At 37.4% G+C, this 18,389-nt stretch overlaps 1 protein-coding gene across 1 annotated transcript in view; it reads left to right on the top strand.

Moving 5' to 3' along the window:
- Lrpprc (leucine-rich pentatricopeptide repeat containing) overlaps positions 1-13,338 on the top strand; it is a 95,339-nt gene extending 82,001 nt beyond the window's left edge. Inside the window, exons 31-38 of the mRNA XM_013017979.1 lie at positions 237-325; positions 3,292-3,493; positions 5,980-6,119; positions 6,252-6,367; positions 9,061-9,135; positions 10,732-10,816; positions 12,378-12,520; positions 13,194-13,338. Of these exons, the coding sequence (XP_012873433.1) occupies positions 237-325; positions 3,292-3,493; positions 5,980-6,119; positions 6,252-6,367; positions 9,061-9,135; positions 10,732-10,816; positions 12,378-12,520; positions 13,194-13,250 (907 nt within the window). The 3' untranslated portion in view covers positions 13,251-13,338. The remainder of the gene's footprint in view (positions 1-236; positions 326-3,291; positions 3,494-5,979; positions 6,120-6,251; positions 6,368-9,060; positions 9,136-10,731; positions 10,817-12,377; positions 12,521-13,193) is intronic.
- The last annotated feature ends 5,051 nt before the right edge of the window (positions 13,339-18,389 follow it).

Genomic DNA, 18,389 nt, shown 5'->3' with positions numbered 1-18,389 from the left:
TACTTTGTTTCTTTTGTTGCTCATTTCCAACTTTGTCATCTGTCAGAATGCAAAAAAAAATTATCCTTCTATAACCATTGACAGGATAACACAAAAGCTGTCTCCAGGTCGATATTTTGCAGCAATATTTTTAACATACGAACAGTAGTTTTTATAATTTCACCTTGGTGCTCAACCATTTATTATCGTATCAGAAGCATGTCAGTAATTCCTTTCTAAATGTCTGCTTCTTTTAGCGCTGAGACCCACATCAAGGGCTTCACACTGAACGATGCTGCCAACAGCCTCCTCATCATAACGCAAGTTAGGCGGGATTATTTGAAAGGTATGTCACAATGCTTGACCTTTACGTCACATTAATGCCTCTGCAGATTTTTCTTGTAACGCCCTTCGAATACTTGGATAAAGGAGTCCATTTAGCAAATTACCTGCTTATCAAGAGCCTTTTGTGGTAGCTGAGAGACGTAAATTACTGTACATGCATTTATAATACAGCTTGAATATGAATGTACTTGTCATTTGACCACTTAGTCCAGTTTCCATTCCATTTAACACAAGATGGGTTTTCTTAAGATGAATCACAGCTCTTCAGACATGCAAAATTTGTGTTCCAGAACGAGAGAAAGTACAGGCTTTCAAGTGCGTTAAAATTCACAGCACAAGTCATTTTGCTTTGGAAATTAACATACTTTCAAGCATCTGAAACAATTCCCAGCAGTTGTTTTTTTGCATATTGTGTTGGTTGTGTGCAAGATAGCAAATGAGTTAAATTGAGTGTTAAATGTGTAGGATTGTGCACCAAATGATTATAATATTGATTTTTTAAACTTAGTCTAATACTTTTTAAATAGTTCATAATACCAAAAACAATAAAATACAGTGTTTGTTTGGAGTTTAGAGTTTTTAAATGGGTGTTAAGAGATTAATACAAGGTAGATGTGGAGATGACTTTGAGGAGGGTTGGGCAAGGGCTGTGGTTTAGTGGAGACTGTTTATGTGTTTGCTGTGGGGTAGATTGGGATACAAAGTCTTAGGAATGAGTTCCCAAAGGAGATAATGAAGATTCTCTTAAATTTAGGTAACAAGCTTTTCACATTAAGATTTAGGCTTGAATGGACGACAATGTTGTCAGACACCTTGTATATATACTGTTTTGTAGAATGGGAACTTCTTTGTACAACTACTTAATAATAAAAAATTTTAAAGAAAGAGAAAAAAAGATTTAGGCTTGAATTTTAGTAAATAAGGTAACACCCAGTTTTGTCAGCATAACTACAAAACCCACTTTAAGATAGGGAAGACATTTTAGCTATTAAATGTTAGGTAGTTTCCTGGTCTGAAATAATGGTGTTATTCCTTATTAACATGTTTATAAAGTAGTTTCACATCTCTTAAGTTTTTAACTTCAAGGATTGATTTTGGAGCCAGATCAAACCTAATATGTTAAGTTCCTCTTGAAAATAATCAGAAATTGCATAATCTAACTTTTGATTCCTGTGAGGTTTCAGCTTAATTAGAGGTTCCCCCACTACTTACCTCCACGCCCCACAGCCTTGCCACAGACTAACTTCATGTTGTAGAAAGGATGGCAGTGGTGTTGGCTTGCTTTTAAATATAAATCCCCCTCAATTCTTTTGTCTTTGTTTCTTGCCACTTCCTTTTATCAAGCCCTTCTAAGGAAGTAAAAAATAAAACCAATTAAATCTTACTGGAATTTTATAAACCAGTACTGTTATAAACTATTAATGGCTGGTACATGGCAGTACACTCTCACTATGGGATAATTGAGTAAATGTTGGAATTGAGTTACAGCAGGAAAAGATTTAGGGAGAGAGATGCAAATGGATACCATTTACAGTGTCCTCTAAGCTACACAGATGTCAAGTTTTATGTGAGCATATGCTTATGTCACAAGATCTTGCATTCCCTGTGGGTAGATGGTGAAGTTATCTGTCTCCTCACTATTCTTTCATATAGAGGATGGTTAGACTCAAGGTGGTATCCATCAATATGGCTTTGACTCGTGAAATATTCAAAATCACTGAGAAAGACCTCAGAGATTTATCTATAAAATTGATACTTAACTCAGGTAATTATGAATGTAGCTTGTTTAATTCTGTGTCAATATGGTAAATGCTATGCAGTATAGCAAGTGCTCAATAAATTTGAGTTTCCATTATCACCAGCATTGTTAGTATTTTTATCCATCAGTGGGAAGACCTTCTCTAACAATGTATTTAGGTACTAAAAATACTCAAGTTTAATTACCTGTATATGACTATCAGTTAACAAGATATCAAGCTAATTTTCTGTAGGTTGTATTTTTAAACAGTATAAAACTGCTTATGTTTCCTATATGTGCATATGCATTTATAAAATATTGTTGAGTATGCTTTTTAAACTACCTATTTTTCCCTTTGCCTATTTGAGACTCAATAATTGAGATTTATAGATTTTTGAATTACAATAGTTTAGTATGAAGACTAAATTCTTCATGTCTTTTATTGTATTGTTTTTAATAGACCATTTAATTACCCTTTCCCATTCTTCTGTGAAAGAGAAGCTATTCTCAGTAAACTGCCTGGAGAGACTTTGTTCTATCTATGTTACACCACTTGAAGCGCTCTAAAGCCATGAAGTTTTGTTGTAGTGATAATGGTGATTACATCCCTCCTATCATTGTTTATTACCAGGGTTTTACTACACTTGTACATGAGGCAGTAAATTAGAAGAGTATTCTATATTTAACTGTCATCAAGTACTTACAATCAGGGGATTTTAAATAAGAAAACAAAACATTTGTTATAACCATATGAAATGAATGTAATGTAAAATAAAATCTGTTAGTAAAAAAAAGCCATACAAAATAAGTCTGTTAGTCTGAAAGTTGAATGATCTGTTTGGACCTCAAAGTATAAATCCAGTAAAAGTGACATAATTTTGGAAGCTCATTAATTTTTAATATTCATCCTTATTTATACTTCTGTAAACTCATCAGCTTCCTTTAAGTTATTCGTGAAAAGTCATCCCTGAATGGAATTCAGTAACACTTGGGTTCTTTCTGTGGCAGAAGGAAGAAATTTCTCTGGTCTCTAATACTGTACAGATAGTCAAATAAGTCATTTTTAAAAGATTTCTCATGAAGTATTGATATTTTCTGTAATATGTAATAAATTATTCATGGCTTTTTGCATATAGCCATTTGATGTTCATATTTAAAAGCTGGCTTTCAAGATGCATTAAAATCAGTATGGGTCATATAAGAAAACTGTCCTCTGTTCTTGGCTTTAGGGGCTCTAGCAACTCTACAAACATCTGTGAATTTGCAGCAGACCCCTTCTAGGTTAGCTGTGACCCGCCTTATCCAGGCTTTGGCCCTTAAGGGTGACATTCAAAGCATAGAAGCCATTCAGAAGATGGTAGATGGACTTGACTCAATTGGACTCTCAAATATGGTTTTCATCAATAACATTGCTTTGGCCCAAATCAAGAAGTAAGTGTTTCATTGAGCATTATATCAGATAGCACCTTTAAAATCTTCTTAAACTTTTGAAAACTATGTCAGCTGCTGTGGAAATGGCCGGTCAGATTATTGTTTCTGATTATTTGCTGACATTTATGAATAATTAATTGCATTTTAAAATGTTTTGTGTGCAGATGTTTGTGTGCATACAGGTCCTGGGGCTTGAACTCAGGGACTGGGAACTGTCCCTGAGCTTTTTTGCTCAAGGCTAGGACTGTCACTTGCCACAGCTCCACTCACTTTGAACTGTTTTTTTGTTTTTTGTTTTTGTTTTTTCCTTGTGATTAATTAGAGATTAGAGTCTCATAGTTTCCTGCCTAGGCTGGCTTTGAATCTCAATCCTCAGATCTCAGCCTCCTGGGTAGTAAAGATTACAGATGTGAGCCATCTGTGCCCATCTCTTTTTTGCTTGTGCTGGGATTTGAACATGGGATCTTGCACTTGGTCATCTGGAGCTCTATCACTTGAGACACAGCTTCAGACCTGTTTTTATTAGTTACATATAATGTACATTATTTAACAAGTATATATGAATGTATATATTGTATATGTGTATATATTTTATAAGTGTACACCTATGTGTACACACATGCATGCTGGCCTCTTATTGTCAAAAACACTTCTTTACAAAAACAATTTCATTTGTCAGGAATACTTGAGAATGACACTCCACTCTTAAGTGAAACACTTGTGTGGAACAGGCCCTCACAAACCTGTTAAAAGTAAGCATTTTTAGGATTACGGAGCATGTACGTAGCATACATGAGACCCTTGGTGTGCACTTTCTTTTAAAGCAATTTTTTTTAAAATACATTTTCAACTGGGTGTGGGTAGATCATTTCTATAATCCTAGCTACTAACGAGGCTGAGATCTGAGGAGCAGTTCAAAGCCAGCCCAAATAGGAAAGTCTCTGTGATTTTTATCCTACCCCTCTCCCAATGAAAAATTGAGCATAGGGCTACAGTTACAGAATTTTGTTTTCATTCTTAATGCTTTTGGAAGAAGTATTTAGTACTGAATCTTATTTAATGAAAAATGATATTAAAGTTTAATGTTTATTTTTGTAGGATTTTTGTTCCTGTTCCTTAATAGAAAAATAATTGTTTTGTTTTATTTTTATTCTTCAAAATTATTTTCCTAATTAGAACTTTAAATTATATGTCTAGTGAGAGAACGTGATTATTGCTTTAAGTGGAAAAATACTCAAGTAAGAGCTGAATAAATTTTAAGAAGTTTACATAGCATTCAGGTATATAGCAAACACGTTTTATTCAAGCAAAATTTCTAACAGGATGCTCAGTTTTAGGGTGTGTGTGTGTGTGTGTGTCTGTGTGTGTCTGTGTGTGTGTCTGTGTGTCTGTGTCTGTGTGTCTGTGTCTGTGTGTGTCTGTGTGTGTGTCTGTGTTTCTGTGTGTTCTTTTTTGATACTGTGGATAGAACCCAGGACATTGCATTTGCTAGGCAAGTGCTTTGCCACTGAAGTACAGTTTTAGTTACTTTTTTAATGCCGTAGCTTCAACATAAAGTTATTTGGATTTGGAGGACCGTATCATAACTGTGAAGGACCAGTTATAGGTTACTTCAGATTGCCTTAATCAAAAAGGCAGTCATGAAGAGAATTTATTAATAATTTGCTTAATAAAGCCATGAAATTGATTTGTCTCAATGTAAAGTGTGAAGATGACTTTTTTTGTTGGAATTTAGTATTTGGTATTTTTCCAAAAATATAGTTCCTGTCAAAGAGAATTGATATGACTATGAATTAGAGATGTGAAAATACCCTTTGAATATATTAACACTACCTTAACAAAATATTTATAGTAATGGCTCCTAAATTATAAAGATAAAATCACAGCTCTTGAACAACTTTTACATCCAAGTGGCTGCAAAGCCAAATATGAAATGTTTGTGATGAAATCTTTCTTAATTCTTGTATATGTAGATTGTTTTTGTCTTAACAGCTATAAAGTAAAATAAACAACTTAAGCATGAACTACTCCTTTGCTACCTAAATATGATTGTAGTTGCATATAATGCTCTTTGGCTTATGCCTATAATCCTAGCTATCCAGAAGGCTAAGATCTGAGGATTGCAGTTTGAAGCCAGCCTGGGCAGGAATGTCCTTGAGACTGTTATTTCTAAACATCAAAAAGTCAGAAATGTAGAGTAGAATGCTAGCTTTGAGCAGTAAAGCTCCAGGGCAGCACCCAGGCCCTGAGTTCAAGCTCCAGGACACATACACACACATAGACACACAGAACATACACAATCTAGCGATAAATATATGCCCTGAGTTCAAGCTCCAGGACACATACACACACATAGACATACAGAACATACACAATCTAGCAATAAATATATTTCCCTTTTTTTCTAAAGTATTTGTATAAGTGAATCTAAAATTATATTGAAACTGGCAATATTTCTTTGCAATTTATTTTGCTTTATTTTACAGCAATAAGATAGATGTAGCTATAGAAAACATTGAAAATATGCTTACTTCAGAGAACCAACTGATACAACCTCAGTACTTTGGCTTGTCATATTTATTCAGAAAAGTAATAGAGGAGCAGCTAGACCCAGCAATGGAAAAGTGTAAGTTGGTTGTTTCTGTTAAAGAATACAAGCATGTTTTCTCTCTGGCAAAATTTGACCAGATTTCTGTGGTAAACAAATCATTCCACTGTTTTAAGAAAAAAAAATTTTTTTAACCTCTCATTTTTCCAGTAAGCATCATGGCAGAGAGGTTGGCCAATCAGTTTGCAATTTACAAACCCGTCACTGATCTTTTCCTCCAGCTGGTAGAGTTGGGCAAGGTGGATGATGCCAGAGCACTCTTACAGGTAATGATTCATGAAACAATGGGGCTATGGTAATGACAAGTAAACTGGGAAGTTTCTGGATTAGACATGATTGTGTGCAGAAATATAATAATGAAGGATGGTGCTGCTAGAACATTTGGGTTCAAATGGGCAGTGAGGCTGTGGAACGAGGAACTAGGTCATAGGTTGTAGTTGCTGCTCATAACGGTGCCAAATAAGACTAGCACTACTCTTAACAACAAGTAGGGGTTATGGGTTGGGGAACTGAGTTTTGCTGAAATGATTTTAAGACAAATGTTCTGTGCAGATAGGTAATGCAAAACAAGAATTTCTTTGATTGCCTATTTTAATTTCTTCAATGCGCTAAATACTGTGCATCGCCATGGCAACACAGTTTGCAAACAAAAAGTAGGAAATATTTGCTTTTAAGTACAGCTTCTCACTTGAATACTCAAACATTCTCAGTGCCGTATTCAAGGTTTATTAAGAGTTGAATTTGCTCTCTATTCACTTACGTGTCACAGACACATTAAATGACAAATGCAGGTCTCTGTTGCCCGCACTTGCAGCTAAATTAGCAATCTTCAAGGAAGGAGACAACTGCATTCATGCCATTTTAACAGCACTAACTATAAAGCTGCACCAAGTGCGATGGAGCGGTGCCTGATCGAGCTGCCACTGGCAGTGTACACAAACAGGCACCGCTGGGGAGCCCTTCCCAGCAGGTGGCAGTCAAACAGTCACCGTGATCCTGCCAGCGGCTGTGTTTGTGTAGACTCCCTGTGTCAAATTGAGGCCTGGGACCAATTTCTGATAGTAAATAGTATTATATTCACTTACACTTCTACCAGCTGTGAGATATGGTAAGAAAGAGATAGGGAAGGTGAAGCTGTACCCATTTGTTTGAGCTCCTGTTTTGATCTTCCATCTGGGTCTGATGAAATACCTAAAAATTGTTCTCCGGATTAACAGAGAACATTATATATATTGGGGGGAAATGCAGATTGATAAGGCTTTTAGAGTTTTAACTTTTTTTCCTTAATAGAGAATTCCAACAAATTGGGAGTTTGCCTGATTGTTTCGACTCACTTGTCTATTTTTAAGGAAAAGGCAATTACGATTTTTATAAGGGTTTTTTAATTGTTTTATTTAGCTGCTGTTTGTATCAAAAGTTTTAACATTAGCTAGGCCCTGATGGCTCATGCCTGTAATCCTAGCTACTCAGGAGGCTGAGATCTGAGGATTGTGGTTCAAAGCCAGCCAGGATCATAGTTCAAAGCCAGTCAGGGCAGGAAAGTCTGTGAGACTCATCTCCAATTAACCACCAGAAAAGCTGGAAGTGGAGCTATGGTCAAAGTGGTAGAACACTGACCTTGGAACAGAAAAGCCCAGGGACAGTGCACAAGTCCTGAGTTCAAGACCCACAGCTGACCAAAAAAAAAAAATGAACTTTAAAACTTATACATGTGAAATAGACACTATGTTTTGTCTTCATGTGTATATAACTAAACACTAGGAATATTAGCATGTAAACACCTAATTCTCACGATGGCACTTAATCACCTTTCACACATTATTTTGATAGTTATCTAGAAATCAGCACTTGGTACTCTTCTGTGGGTTTCTTCTGAGCCATAATCATTCTGGCTCTTCCTAGGAGCACATTTACCCATAACCTGGGCAGGAGATGGCAGGCTGTTGCCCTTGCAGCCGCTCTAGCCTGTGTTCTTGCCTCGGGGCCCTGAGCGACAGCTAAGGGCTGAAGTACTAGCAACAGATTCTGTCACTTTTGTCCCTTCAGTCGACTGAGGTTCCAGATGATACGCCTTTACTCATCCACTACCTGCTTGTCAAATAGTAAAAGATTATTCTTGCCTCAGAGAAGAACACTTTACATACAGATGTCGAAAACATCGGTTCATAATGTAAACGTTCTGTGTGTCCCCCAGAATTCTTTTTATACTATTCGTTTTAATATTGACAGTGTGTTAAAGCTTTGAAAGAGGAATGTGCTTTTAGAAACTTAAGAGAATGACATCTATGATGAGTGTAAACTAAAATATTGTCTTGCTATATTTGATTTGACTATAGCATTTTAGATTGGATAGACACTTGATTTATCTGGTCTGTCATATAAACTTTTTTTGAGTTTAACTTTTGTCTATTTCTCAAGCACTGGCTGTCTGTTGCAATGAAAGCCTTTTATAAAATAGAGATTGAAATCAGTCCTTTTGTATGCATAAGTGTAGGTAATTATACTTTAAAGAGAACTTGCTTTGTACATTTTAATTTTTATAAAGAAACGAGCAGTTATCTCCCTGACACCTTATTAAATGTATAATTAACCTTATGATCCCTAGCTCACTTGTGAATGCTTGGCAGTATAATTGGAGAGGAATAGTGTTTCTTTTTTCCTCTTCTCTTTGCAGTCCTAAACCTTGTTCTTAGGTTGTTGAAGCATTAGTTTAATTTTTCCTTTTTCTTTTTAAACAAACTTTATTCTTGCAGTGCCAAGGACTGCATTCGCCAAAGCCTGGCATAGCCTGAACTTGTTTTCTTTTTTCTCACTTAAAGAAATTGATTGACTATTAGGCCTTCTTGTTGGTAATGATACACTACTACATTATTGCGAACTTTGTTAATTGAAAGTATTCACCTTGATCTACTTGTTTATCAAAAACCTCTACTTATTGAATAATGTTTTAATTTTTTAGAGATGTGGTGCAATTGCTGAACAAAGCTCGATTCTGTCGGTGTTCTGTGTCAGGACTTCTCAGAAACAAGGAAAGGTATTGTGCTGTACTTCTTAATAAATGCAGGATGCTGTAACGCAGCAGTGCTTGGTTTCATGGTTTAACATAAAAGCTCTTGTTTCAGAATCTTACCTAAAAACACTAGAGAGACTAAAGGCTTCGCCTGTTATCGCCTACTTTTTTAGGATGTTGGTTCAGAGTCAGTCTTGCCTCCTTAGTCATATGAGAAATGTAGAACAACTTTATGTAACGGTGTATTGAGAATAAGGGCCCTTTTTCCTGGAAGGTAAATCTTGTCACTGAGGTCACCTGGGTGTGATTAACAATGCAGTAGCACCCACCAAGGGAGTCTGACCACTACTAAGTATCTCCTATCTGCTGGCTACTTCTGACAAGTATCAGACACAAGCCATATCAGTGAGCCATTTCACTACTAAATTAATGTTCACATTGTTAAAGTTACTCTATTCTGTAAAAGGGGAGTATATATTGCCTGTAACAGGATCAAGTCCTATTTGATGATGATGATGATGATGTTATTTGGTGGTGCTGGGGATTGAGCCATGGGTCTTTCTACTGTTAGGTGAGAACTGTGTTGCTGAGATACATCCCAGCCCTTATTTTTTAAATATAGCTCAAAAATTTTTAACTCGGACTTAACTCTTGAATTATTTGGGTACTTGATGAAGTTTCAAACTGTAATGTTTATTTATTATTTATATTTATTAAAGTCCCATCTTTTTTCTCATAAGCCTCAGGTCCATTTTTCAAATACTGGTTAATTTTTAAGTCTGTAAGTTGTTAAATAATAAAAATACTTACTCTTACCTGATCTTTGACTAATGTTCTCAAAGTAAGCTTAAAAGTTTCACATTGGAAATTATTTAAGTTCCCATTAAATATTTCAGACATATGTCCAAATATGATGTAATTCTTTCAAACATTTTAAATTCTTGAAATGCAGTAAATATCAATCTTTAAACTAGGAAAATCTTTGCTTTATAAAATATTTATGTTACCTGATTTTTCTTCCAAAGAAATTCCTTTCAACACACACACACACATGTTAAGAATTGTAAGAGCCAGGCACTGGTGGCTCACAACTGTAATCCTAGCATAGCAACTCAGTTCAGAGCCAACCCCAGCAGGAATATCCACTTAACCACCAAAAAGCCAGAAGTGGAGGTTTGACTCAAGTGGTAGAGTGCTATGAATGAAAACGCTCAGGAACAGTACCCAGGCCCTAGGTTCAAGGCCCAGGACTGGCAAAAAACAAACAAAAAAGCTATTTCTCCATTGAGATTTCATAACTTTTTGGTGTGATTATCAGTTGACAAAAGAAGCAGTCTTTAGACATTTAAAGTACTCATCTGAGATAGATTTTATGTTTAGGTATTTTGTAAAATACTCAGAAAGGTAAGTTCCGTTATGTTTTATTTTGGGTGTAAATTATTGAATCTATATCAGATGTTAAGATAGCAGAAAGGAGAATAGTTCATTAAGTAGAACATGCAGCTTTGTTTTAATTATTATCAAGATTTGCTGATAAGATGTTGATAAGTCAGTGATGTATTTTACTAGTCTTATGAGTTTGTTTCAAAATGGCAATGTTACCTATATTTCATTTCCTAGGCACCAGTATTAAAGACTCTGTTAGAACTGATTCCTGAATTAGTTGAAAAGGAAGAAGCATACTGTTCCGCTATGAAAAGCTATGGTAATAAGTTTAATTTTGCTTTATTATTTACATGATTTAATTTTTTCTTTTCTGTCAGTCATGGGGCTTGAACTCTGGGCCTGGGCACTGTCCCTGAGCTCTTCAGCACAAGGCAAGTGGTCTACCACTTGAGCCACAGCACCACTTCCAGTCTTCTGGGGGTTAATTGGAGATGAGTGTCCCATGGACTTTCCTGCCCAGGCTGGCTTTGAACCGCACTCCTTAGATTTCAGCTTCTGAGCCACCAGTGCATGGCTGATTTAAATATTTATATACAGTATAGTCAACTAGGTTTCAGCCAGTAATCCTAATATGGTACTAACAATTCACTCTAAACTGTTTTAAAGTGAAGAAAAATAATTTTACATTGTAAATATAATATAATTTGCCATTGTAATTTTAACATTGAGAAATACCTCTGAGGTCTTCATGGTAGCTCAGGTCTGTTGAACAGGATCCTGGAAAGACCTGGACATTCACTTTGACTTAGATACTAGAAACCAGTCTCTTCAGGGCTCACTGCCCGCAACAAAAAGCAACACAAAGCAGGTACATATTTGAGACTGTCACTAGCCTTCATAGCCTTCCTGCTCCTTCAGTGTCTGCCTCACCTGCCTACCCACTCCTTTTAAATAGTTAACTGAACAATAAAACCTCATGTCTCAGTTAAAATGCCAGATTTATTTTTACCATTCTGTTCCCTTGTTTCCATACAGTCTACATAGAGGGAAACGTAGAAAATTTTAGCACTTTAAAACTAGGGATCCTTTTCCATCTGCTACGTAGGCACTGATTTGCTCACTGGAAGCATGGAGTAAATAAAGAATTAATTTTATTTTTGACCATGTAACAGGCTTAACAATCAGATTTAGTGTATTAGTTCTCCATTTGTCTACTCTTTTGAAAGGAACATGTAATATTTTCAAAATAGGGCTATCATTGTTTAACCTCCTCAGATTTCTAGTTTCTGAGTAACATGAAATGATGTCATACACATAAAACATTTAGGTGTTGCTACCAAATTAGGCAGAATAGAGAGAAAGGGAAATTGCTCGAGTTTCTGAGCATCTTCTTAAAAGAGGATGGAACCTGAGGCACTCTGCGGAAGTAGGAGAAAAGGTTGCAGGCCCTCTGGGAGAGGAGCTGAGGATGTAAATGGGACTCAGTTTGATTGCTGCTTAGATTGATGGCTGCTCTTTTCACACCCATGTATTTTTTTATAATTGAGAACTTCAGTTTGTGGTCATTTATCAATGGTTTTCAAAATAATTGGAAGAGTGTTGAGGTAAGTCTGATCAGTTTGCATTGTATGCAAGGATGGGCATGTGAAAATGAAACCCCTTTGTACAACTAATTGATGCTAATTAAAAATGTCGAAAAAAATAATGTAATAACTGAAATGCCTGATACAATTAGTGTTACTCTAAAAACACTTCTAAAATTCCCTGTGTGTCATTTTCCTTCAGAGTGAATGAGGCTGAGTGAAGGGTGCAAGTGTTCTAGCAAAGGAGAAAGATCACCTCTGCCCTCTTAATATCTTTCTCTTCTCTAACTTGCTCAGTCTTGGACAAAGATGTGGCATCTGCTAAAGCACTGTACGAGCAGTTAACTGCAAGGAACACAAAATTGAATGATTTATTTCTAAAGCGTTACGCACTTCTACTGAAGAATGCTGGAGAATCTGTCCCTTTCACTGAACCCCCTGTGAGTATTTCTTAATTAAGGGGCGAAAATGCCTCCACAGATTATAGTTGCCTTGTAAGAATGTGTTGTTTTTTGTTTTTTTTTAAAGGGTAAGTTGACTATTTAATTATACAAGGATTAGGTCTGGTGTAGAACCCTGAGGAGGCCTTGAGGGCTGAGTCTTGCTGTCCTGAGGCAGCCCAGGGCTCACTGGGACCAGGATTCAAATCCAGGGTCTGCTCAGACCTGAAGTACAGATAGATGTGACACTATCACATGCCTGGAGTAGTTCCACTGAAGATGGAACTTCTTGGGCCAATCAATAGCCAAAGAATAAGACTTTTTTCTTTTTTAGTTACTAGGAAATACAGTGTTGTTTACTATGAGAAATCGCATACCATAATTCCATTTTATTATATCATTGAACTGAAAGCCACTACACTGTGCTTATTTCAAATATCTCAACCTTGTATATTCAGGTTTGGTTATTTTCTTCATATATACGCTCTGGTGGTAACTTGAACTCAAAACTGGAAGCCCTTGTACTTGGCTTTTCAGGAAACAGGAAGCTTTGCCAAGGTTGAGGGGAGCCATGGGTCCCACAGTCTTGGTTATCTACTTGCTCTGTTTTGTGATTTATAGTTTCACACCATCACCTCTTGATGGTAACCTCCCTTTCTTTTCTCCCTAACAGGAAAGCTTTGAATTTTATGCAAAGCAACTTAAGGAATCAAAGGAAACCCCTTCATGAAGTAATCAACCTATACTGTTTTGTGTGTATTTGTGAACCTATGTCTACATGTTATTTTTAAGATGTATTTGAGAATAAATTAAATAAATAAAAACTACTTTGCTGATTTTTTTTTTAAAGATGATGGTAAACCCTTCATTGACAATAACACTTTTTTCACTTATTTGTTGTCTGTGACATAAGTATAGACTTATACTTTTCTTTAAGGCTTCTAACACAGGAGGCCACAAATTTTTAGGGTTATCTCCTGTTTGACCCCTCAGTTCTCTTCTACTACTATTTCCATAGAACTGTTAATTCCTTTAAGATTTCTTTATCATTTATCTGAAAATTTGGAGGGCTATATAAAATGATGCTCAGTGAGTTTCCTGTTGCTTAACGCTCTCGGCTACAATAATCCCATACATGTGAGTCCCAAATCATGTTCCCGTTTTGTCAGGTTCTGGCATCAAGAGTCATCAAATCCAGGGCTGGGAAGGTGGCTCAGTGGTAGAGTGCTTGCCTTGCATGCTTGAGGCCCTGGGTTCGATTCCTTAGCGCCACAAAAAAAAAAAAAAAAAGGCAGAAAAAAAAGTCATCAAATCCAGCATTTGCTACCTTCCAGCCAAAACACTGCCCTTGGTTGGAGTGCTGTTGCCAAAACTTGGGTCTGGTGAGCATGTTTTCCCTCCCCTTCTTCCCTCCACCCCAGTGATTTCCATATGTGCTCATTGAAGCCTCCACATTGGCTCTACTGAAGTAGAGCAATGTATTCATTGCCTTTCATTTGGTTTTAGGATTTTATTAGTACAAGCTACGCCCTACATAAGATTGGTTACTTTAGATTCATATGCTATAAAATAGGTGATTTTATACGCGAAGAGATAAAATCTTGTTTTGTAATCAAAATTTTAAACTAAACGTTATCCCCAAATTATCTCATGCATACTAGCTTCCACATTGTGAGTGCTTGTGTTTTAATATGGAACATGTTTGAGGAAGAAGTGATTATCAAATATGTCAGATGTGTTTTGGAAATCATCCCAGCTTGTATTCCTTGGCCATTTGAATTTGGTGGTGATTCATTCAATTTCAGTGCTCACTTGGTGCACAAGAGTGCAACTTTGCCATGGGGGGCAGTACATGTGCTTTGCTGTTGACCTTCGTTTCTTGTGGAACCTACTGGTCCTTCTGCCTGTAGTGCCTACATGGAGGGAAACCAAGAAGTTTGTATTGTAGGACAAGCCATGCTTCTGCTTCCACTCTAGTTTGTGAAATTCAACCTCCAGAAGCAAGAAGTTTAGCCAGAGCCATGTCCCAGCCTAGAGGATATCATGGAACTTGCTTTGGTGTCCCCACCCAGTTCAGGGCTTAAACATGCAGTCTTGCTGTTACCTAGTTTGCCAGGAGTCTCTCCTGTGTACCAGTCTACAATGGCCTTAGATTCTTACAGCCATGCCAACCCAAATTAGGTGAGCTAAGTGTCATTGATGCTACCTAACCTTGGGGCATAATTTACACTTCAAAATCATCTTTGAAGAAATAAAAGACAATTTCATTTGCATGAAATAGTAAAATGTTGGTAGAGTACAAAGGAAATAGTTAAAATGTGTTTTAAACAAAGGACTATTTTATCTAGTATTTTAGCACTGTACCATTTTGAATGTAAATACTTAAACATGTATTTGTATATTCTAGATGAGCTTGTGTGCTTTCTAAATATCTAATAGCTACATTGAAATAAATAGCACTATAGAGTATAAAATTATAATAGCTGTTTATTACTCTCAAATTATAGCCAAACAGCTGATTCTAAAAAGTAAGCATGTCATTGTAAACTTTTAGAAAATACATTATATATAATTAGATGATGTTCATGTGTTAGAAGCCAAAGTAATTTAAATGAATTACTTTGAATAAAGTATATTCCAAACTCTTGCCTGCTTTATTTTAATCACCAAATATTTGCATGACTACTTAAAGCCATTTCAAGGAACTTTTAACATTTCTCAATGAATTGTGGTGACGTCTGTTAGGGCCAAAATTCTCTGTATTAAATGGCTTGTGGAGCATCGTATTTATGGGTAAGGAATCATTTGAGATCTCTTGAGGACCAGAGTTGCAAGAATTAGAGTTGGGATGTATAACTAGATTTTTGCATCAACAGCCAAAGGGAGCCTTTTAGAACCCCAGGAGGCTGGGATGCGCCCACGCCACATGGATTCTTAGCACCCTCACCTCTTTCACAATGCCCACGGAGGCAATATCACCTCTATTGGTTCCTGATCCCGACCTTCTCCAGGGCAGATTGCCTGTCAGATTGAATTTACAGAATACAATCTTGGCTAGGGCTCACAATAGTAATCTGTAGTGGATTCTATGGTTTGTAGGTGGTTATTGCAGAACATCAAGCTTCCACTACTGTGTCAGGCACCCCTAGTGAGAAAACTGCAGCCCCAAATCATAGCAAAAACTCATAGCTAGGGTTCAGATTGGTTTCTGTCCTATACGAACATGTCACTGAGACAAGTCACATTGAAGCTGGGTGCTAGTGGCTTACCTACCTACTCAGGAGGCTGAGATCTGGAGGGTCAAGTTTTTACACACACACACCCCCCAAAAAAAACCCTGCAGGACTCCATCCCTAATTAAGGAGTAAAAAACTAGCTGGAGGCATGGCTCAAGTGGTAGTGCACCAGCTATAAGCAAGCAAAGCCCAAGATCCCTGAATTCTAGCTTCATTTCCCAAAACAACCAAAAGTCCAACATAGGGCTGGCAAAGTGGTTCAAGTGGTGGAGCACCTGCCTAGCAGGTTTGAGGTGTGAGACGCTGAGTTCAACCCCTACAGGATAAATAAATACCTTTCACTTAACATGAAAGTTCCTAGTTTCTGTGCACCTTACACTAAGAATATTTTCCAGAGTTCAAGCCCCACGACCAACCAAAAAAAATAAATAAAATCTTCTATTTAATCCAATACCCAGTGCCTGGCATGAGTTTCAGTAAATTATTAAGCTTCATATTGCAAATTATTTCCAGTGCAATTTTTTAAGTCCTCAGTATATATGCTGTATGTTCTTTCTCCTGTCTTGGAGCATAATTTTCATTTGATACTTACCTTTCTGAAAAAAAAAACTATTTGTAGAATGTCTGAATAAAGGCAACATTCCTCAAAGTCTGGCTGAACTAACAACAGCAGGAGGTACAAAATCACCATAATGTATCACCCTGCTATGTATGGTACAATTGCACATGGGAGTGTTTCCATTAGAACTGCATCCTGCTTACAGGCCTGAGCCTTTACGAAGCTCATGTTATGTATCCTTAGTACAAATAAAGGAAGTTGTCCCATTAGCAAATCTCAAACTGGCATTTACCCTTTCCTTTTTTGCATGTAGAAAAGTAACCTCAGGTCCGGATAGAGCAGGCACATTTAACCAGCTCCTGGCACACTGCCCTGCACATATTGTTTAGACCATGGTTGGTGACTACAGTTCAATTTTAGAGTCTTTAGTCCAAGGGTCACCTATCACCTGAGCCCTGGCAGCACTTGGTGAGATTGCCATTCTGTACTGCTTTTTTTGTCTGTTTTCCTCTCTGAGAAGATTGCTCTCCCATTGCAAACGGGCCTAGCATGGTATGGGCAGTGGGGGGAACCCTGTAAGTCCAGGAGCCAATGGGTCCAAGGCCATGTATTTCCCTTTAGCAAGTTCTGTTCTTTTTGAGAGGGGACGTTTGCGTGCATTGGAGACTTCCTTGCATGCTTATCTCCACACAGGATTCAGAGATGGAGATACTATTGTATTCCCTTACCCTGGCTCAGGACAGTGGGGGTGAGGTCCAAGTCAAAACACTTGAGTGTCTACATTAAAAAAGCTGTCACAAGGGAGTGATGGAGCAGGACTTGAAAGTTCCAAAAGGGAGTCCAAACCCTTCCTCTGTAAGTTGATTATCTTGGCTATTTGTTTCTGTCAGAAAGAGGAGGAGGCGCCGGATGTGTTGTGAAAGTCAGGCATCAGTCTGAGTCTTGGGTATCTTGTTGGAGTGTTTTTGTTATTTTGTTTGTTTAGCAAGAAACAGGGATGTTTATTTTTTAGTGGCTTAGGGACATAAGAATACTTCCAATTTCACCAAAAGACAAGATAGAAAAAACAATAAATGTGAGCCCTATCACCTCAAAAGTGTTTCAGGTTGGTATTGTTGTAATTATTAACTGCTAGCGCCACACGTGCTACTGTTCCCAGCTTCCAGCAGAAAATGAGCCGGTCTCCATCTTCCTGCTTGCCTCTTCTGCAGAGGTGCATAGACCCAGGATACTGCTGTATACCCAGGCCACAGGTGTGCTGTGTGTGTGTGTGTGTGTAAACATAAGGCCTCACACCTGCTAAGCACCCATTCTACCTGAGTTATACCCCCTACCCCTAGACCATTTTTGATAACCAATCAGTTTTTCAATATGGATGGCAAATGATTTGAGATTTGAATTCCCTAGATCAGACTATTTGTGAAAGATGTCTTTCGGGCCAGAACATTGTGTTTTCCATGTAAACAGATCAGCCATCAGCATGCTGTATGCCCTGTTCACTTTTCAAAGGTTGTGGGATGCTCTAGGCCTCAGGGATTGTCCAGCCAGGGAAAAGCATGCCCCAGCTATGCCTAAATGGTAAAGTGACTAGTCTGAATCTAGGTAGAACCCTTGACTCCAGGTCTATTAACACTTGGATTTGGCAGAAATTTCAATATCTCTGCTGTGAGCTGTTTAATCTGAGATCAAGAGATTTGGGGGGGAAAATGGGGGAAAAGCAAATACAAGACCTACTTCTACAGACTGGCTTAACCCAGGGCAAGATTATGTCCTCAATAATCTTTCTAGGAACAACAGCAGTATTAAAAAAAATATCAAGAAATATTTGCATCAATATAGGTAATTACTTTTGGTTTAATTATAAGTCCCCCATCAATAGCATAACTTGAAACTGGAGAGCTTAAAATGCAAATTTCAAAATCGTTTCCAGCTAAGATCTACAAGCCATACCCTCCAGCCAAATCCAGCCAGCTGCATGTCATTCTGCTCACAGCTACAGCACCTACACTTTAGTATTGTCTGGGGCTGCCTTCATGTCCTAAGAGCAGAACTAAGATGGAGACTCGATGACCTG

The sequence above is a fragment of the Dipodomys ordii genome, unplaced genomic scaffold, assembly GCF_000151885.1.
Source record: "Dipodomys ordii isolate 6190 unplaced genomic scaffold, Dord_2.0 Scaffold37, whole genome shotgun sequence".
In the NCBI taxonomy this organism is placed as follows: domain Eukaryota; kingdom Metazoa; phylum Chordata; class Mammalia; order Rodentia; family Heteromyidae; genus Dipodomys; species Dipodomys ordii.
The sequence above is the reverse complement of the archived record's forward strand: the minus strand, read 5'-3'. Positions and strand labels throughout refer to the sequence as shown.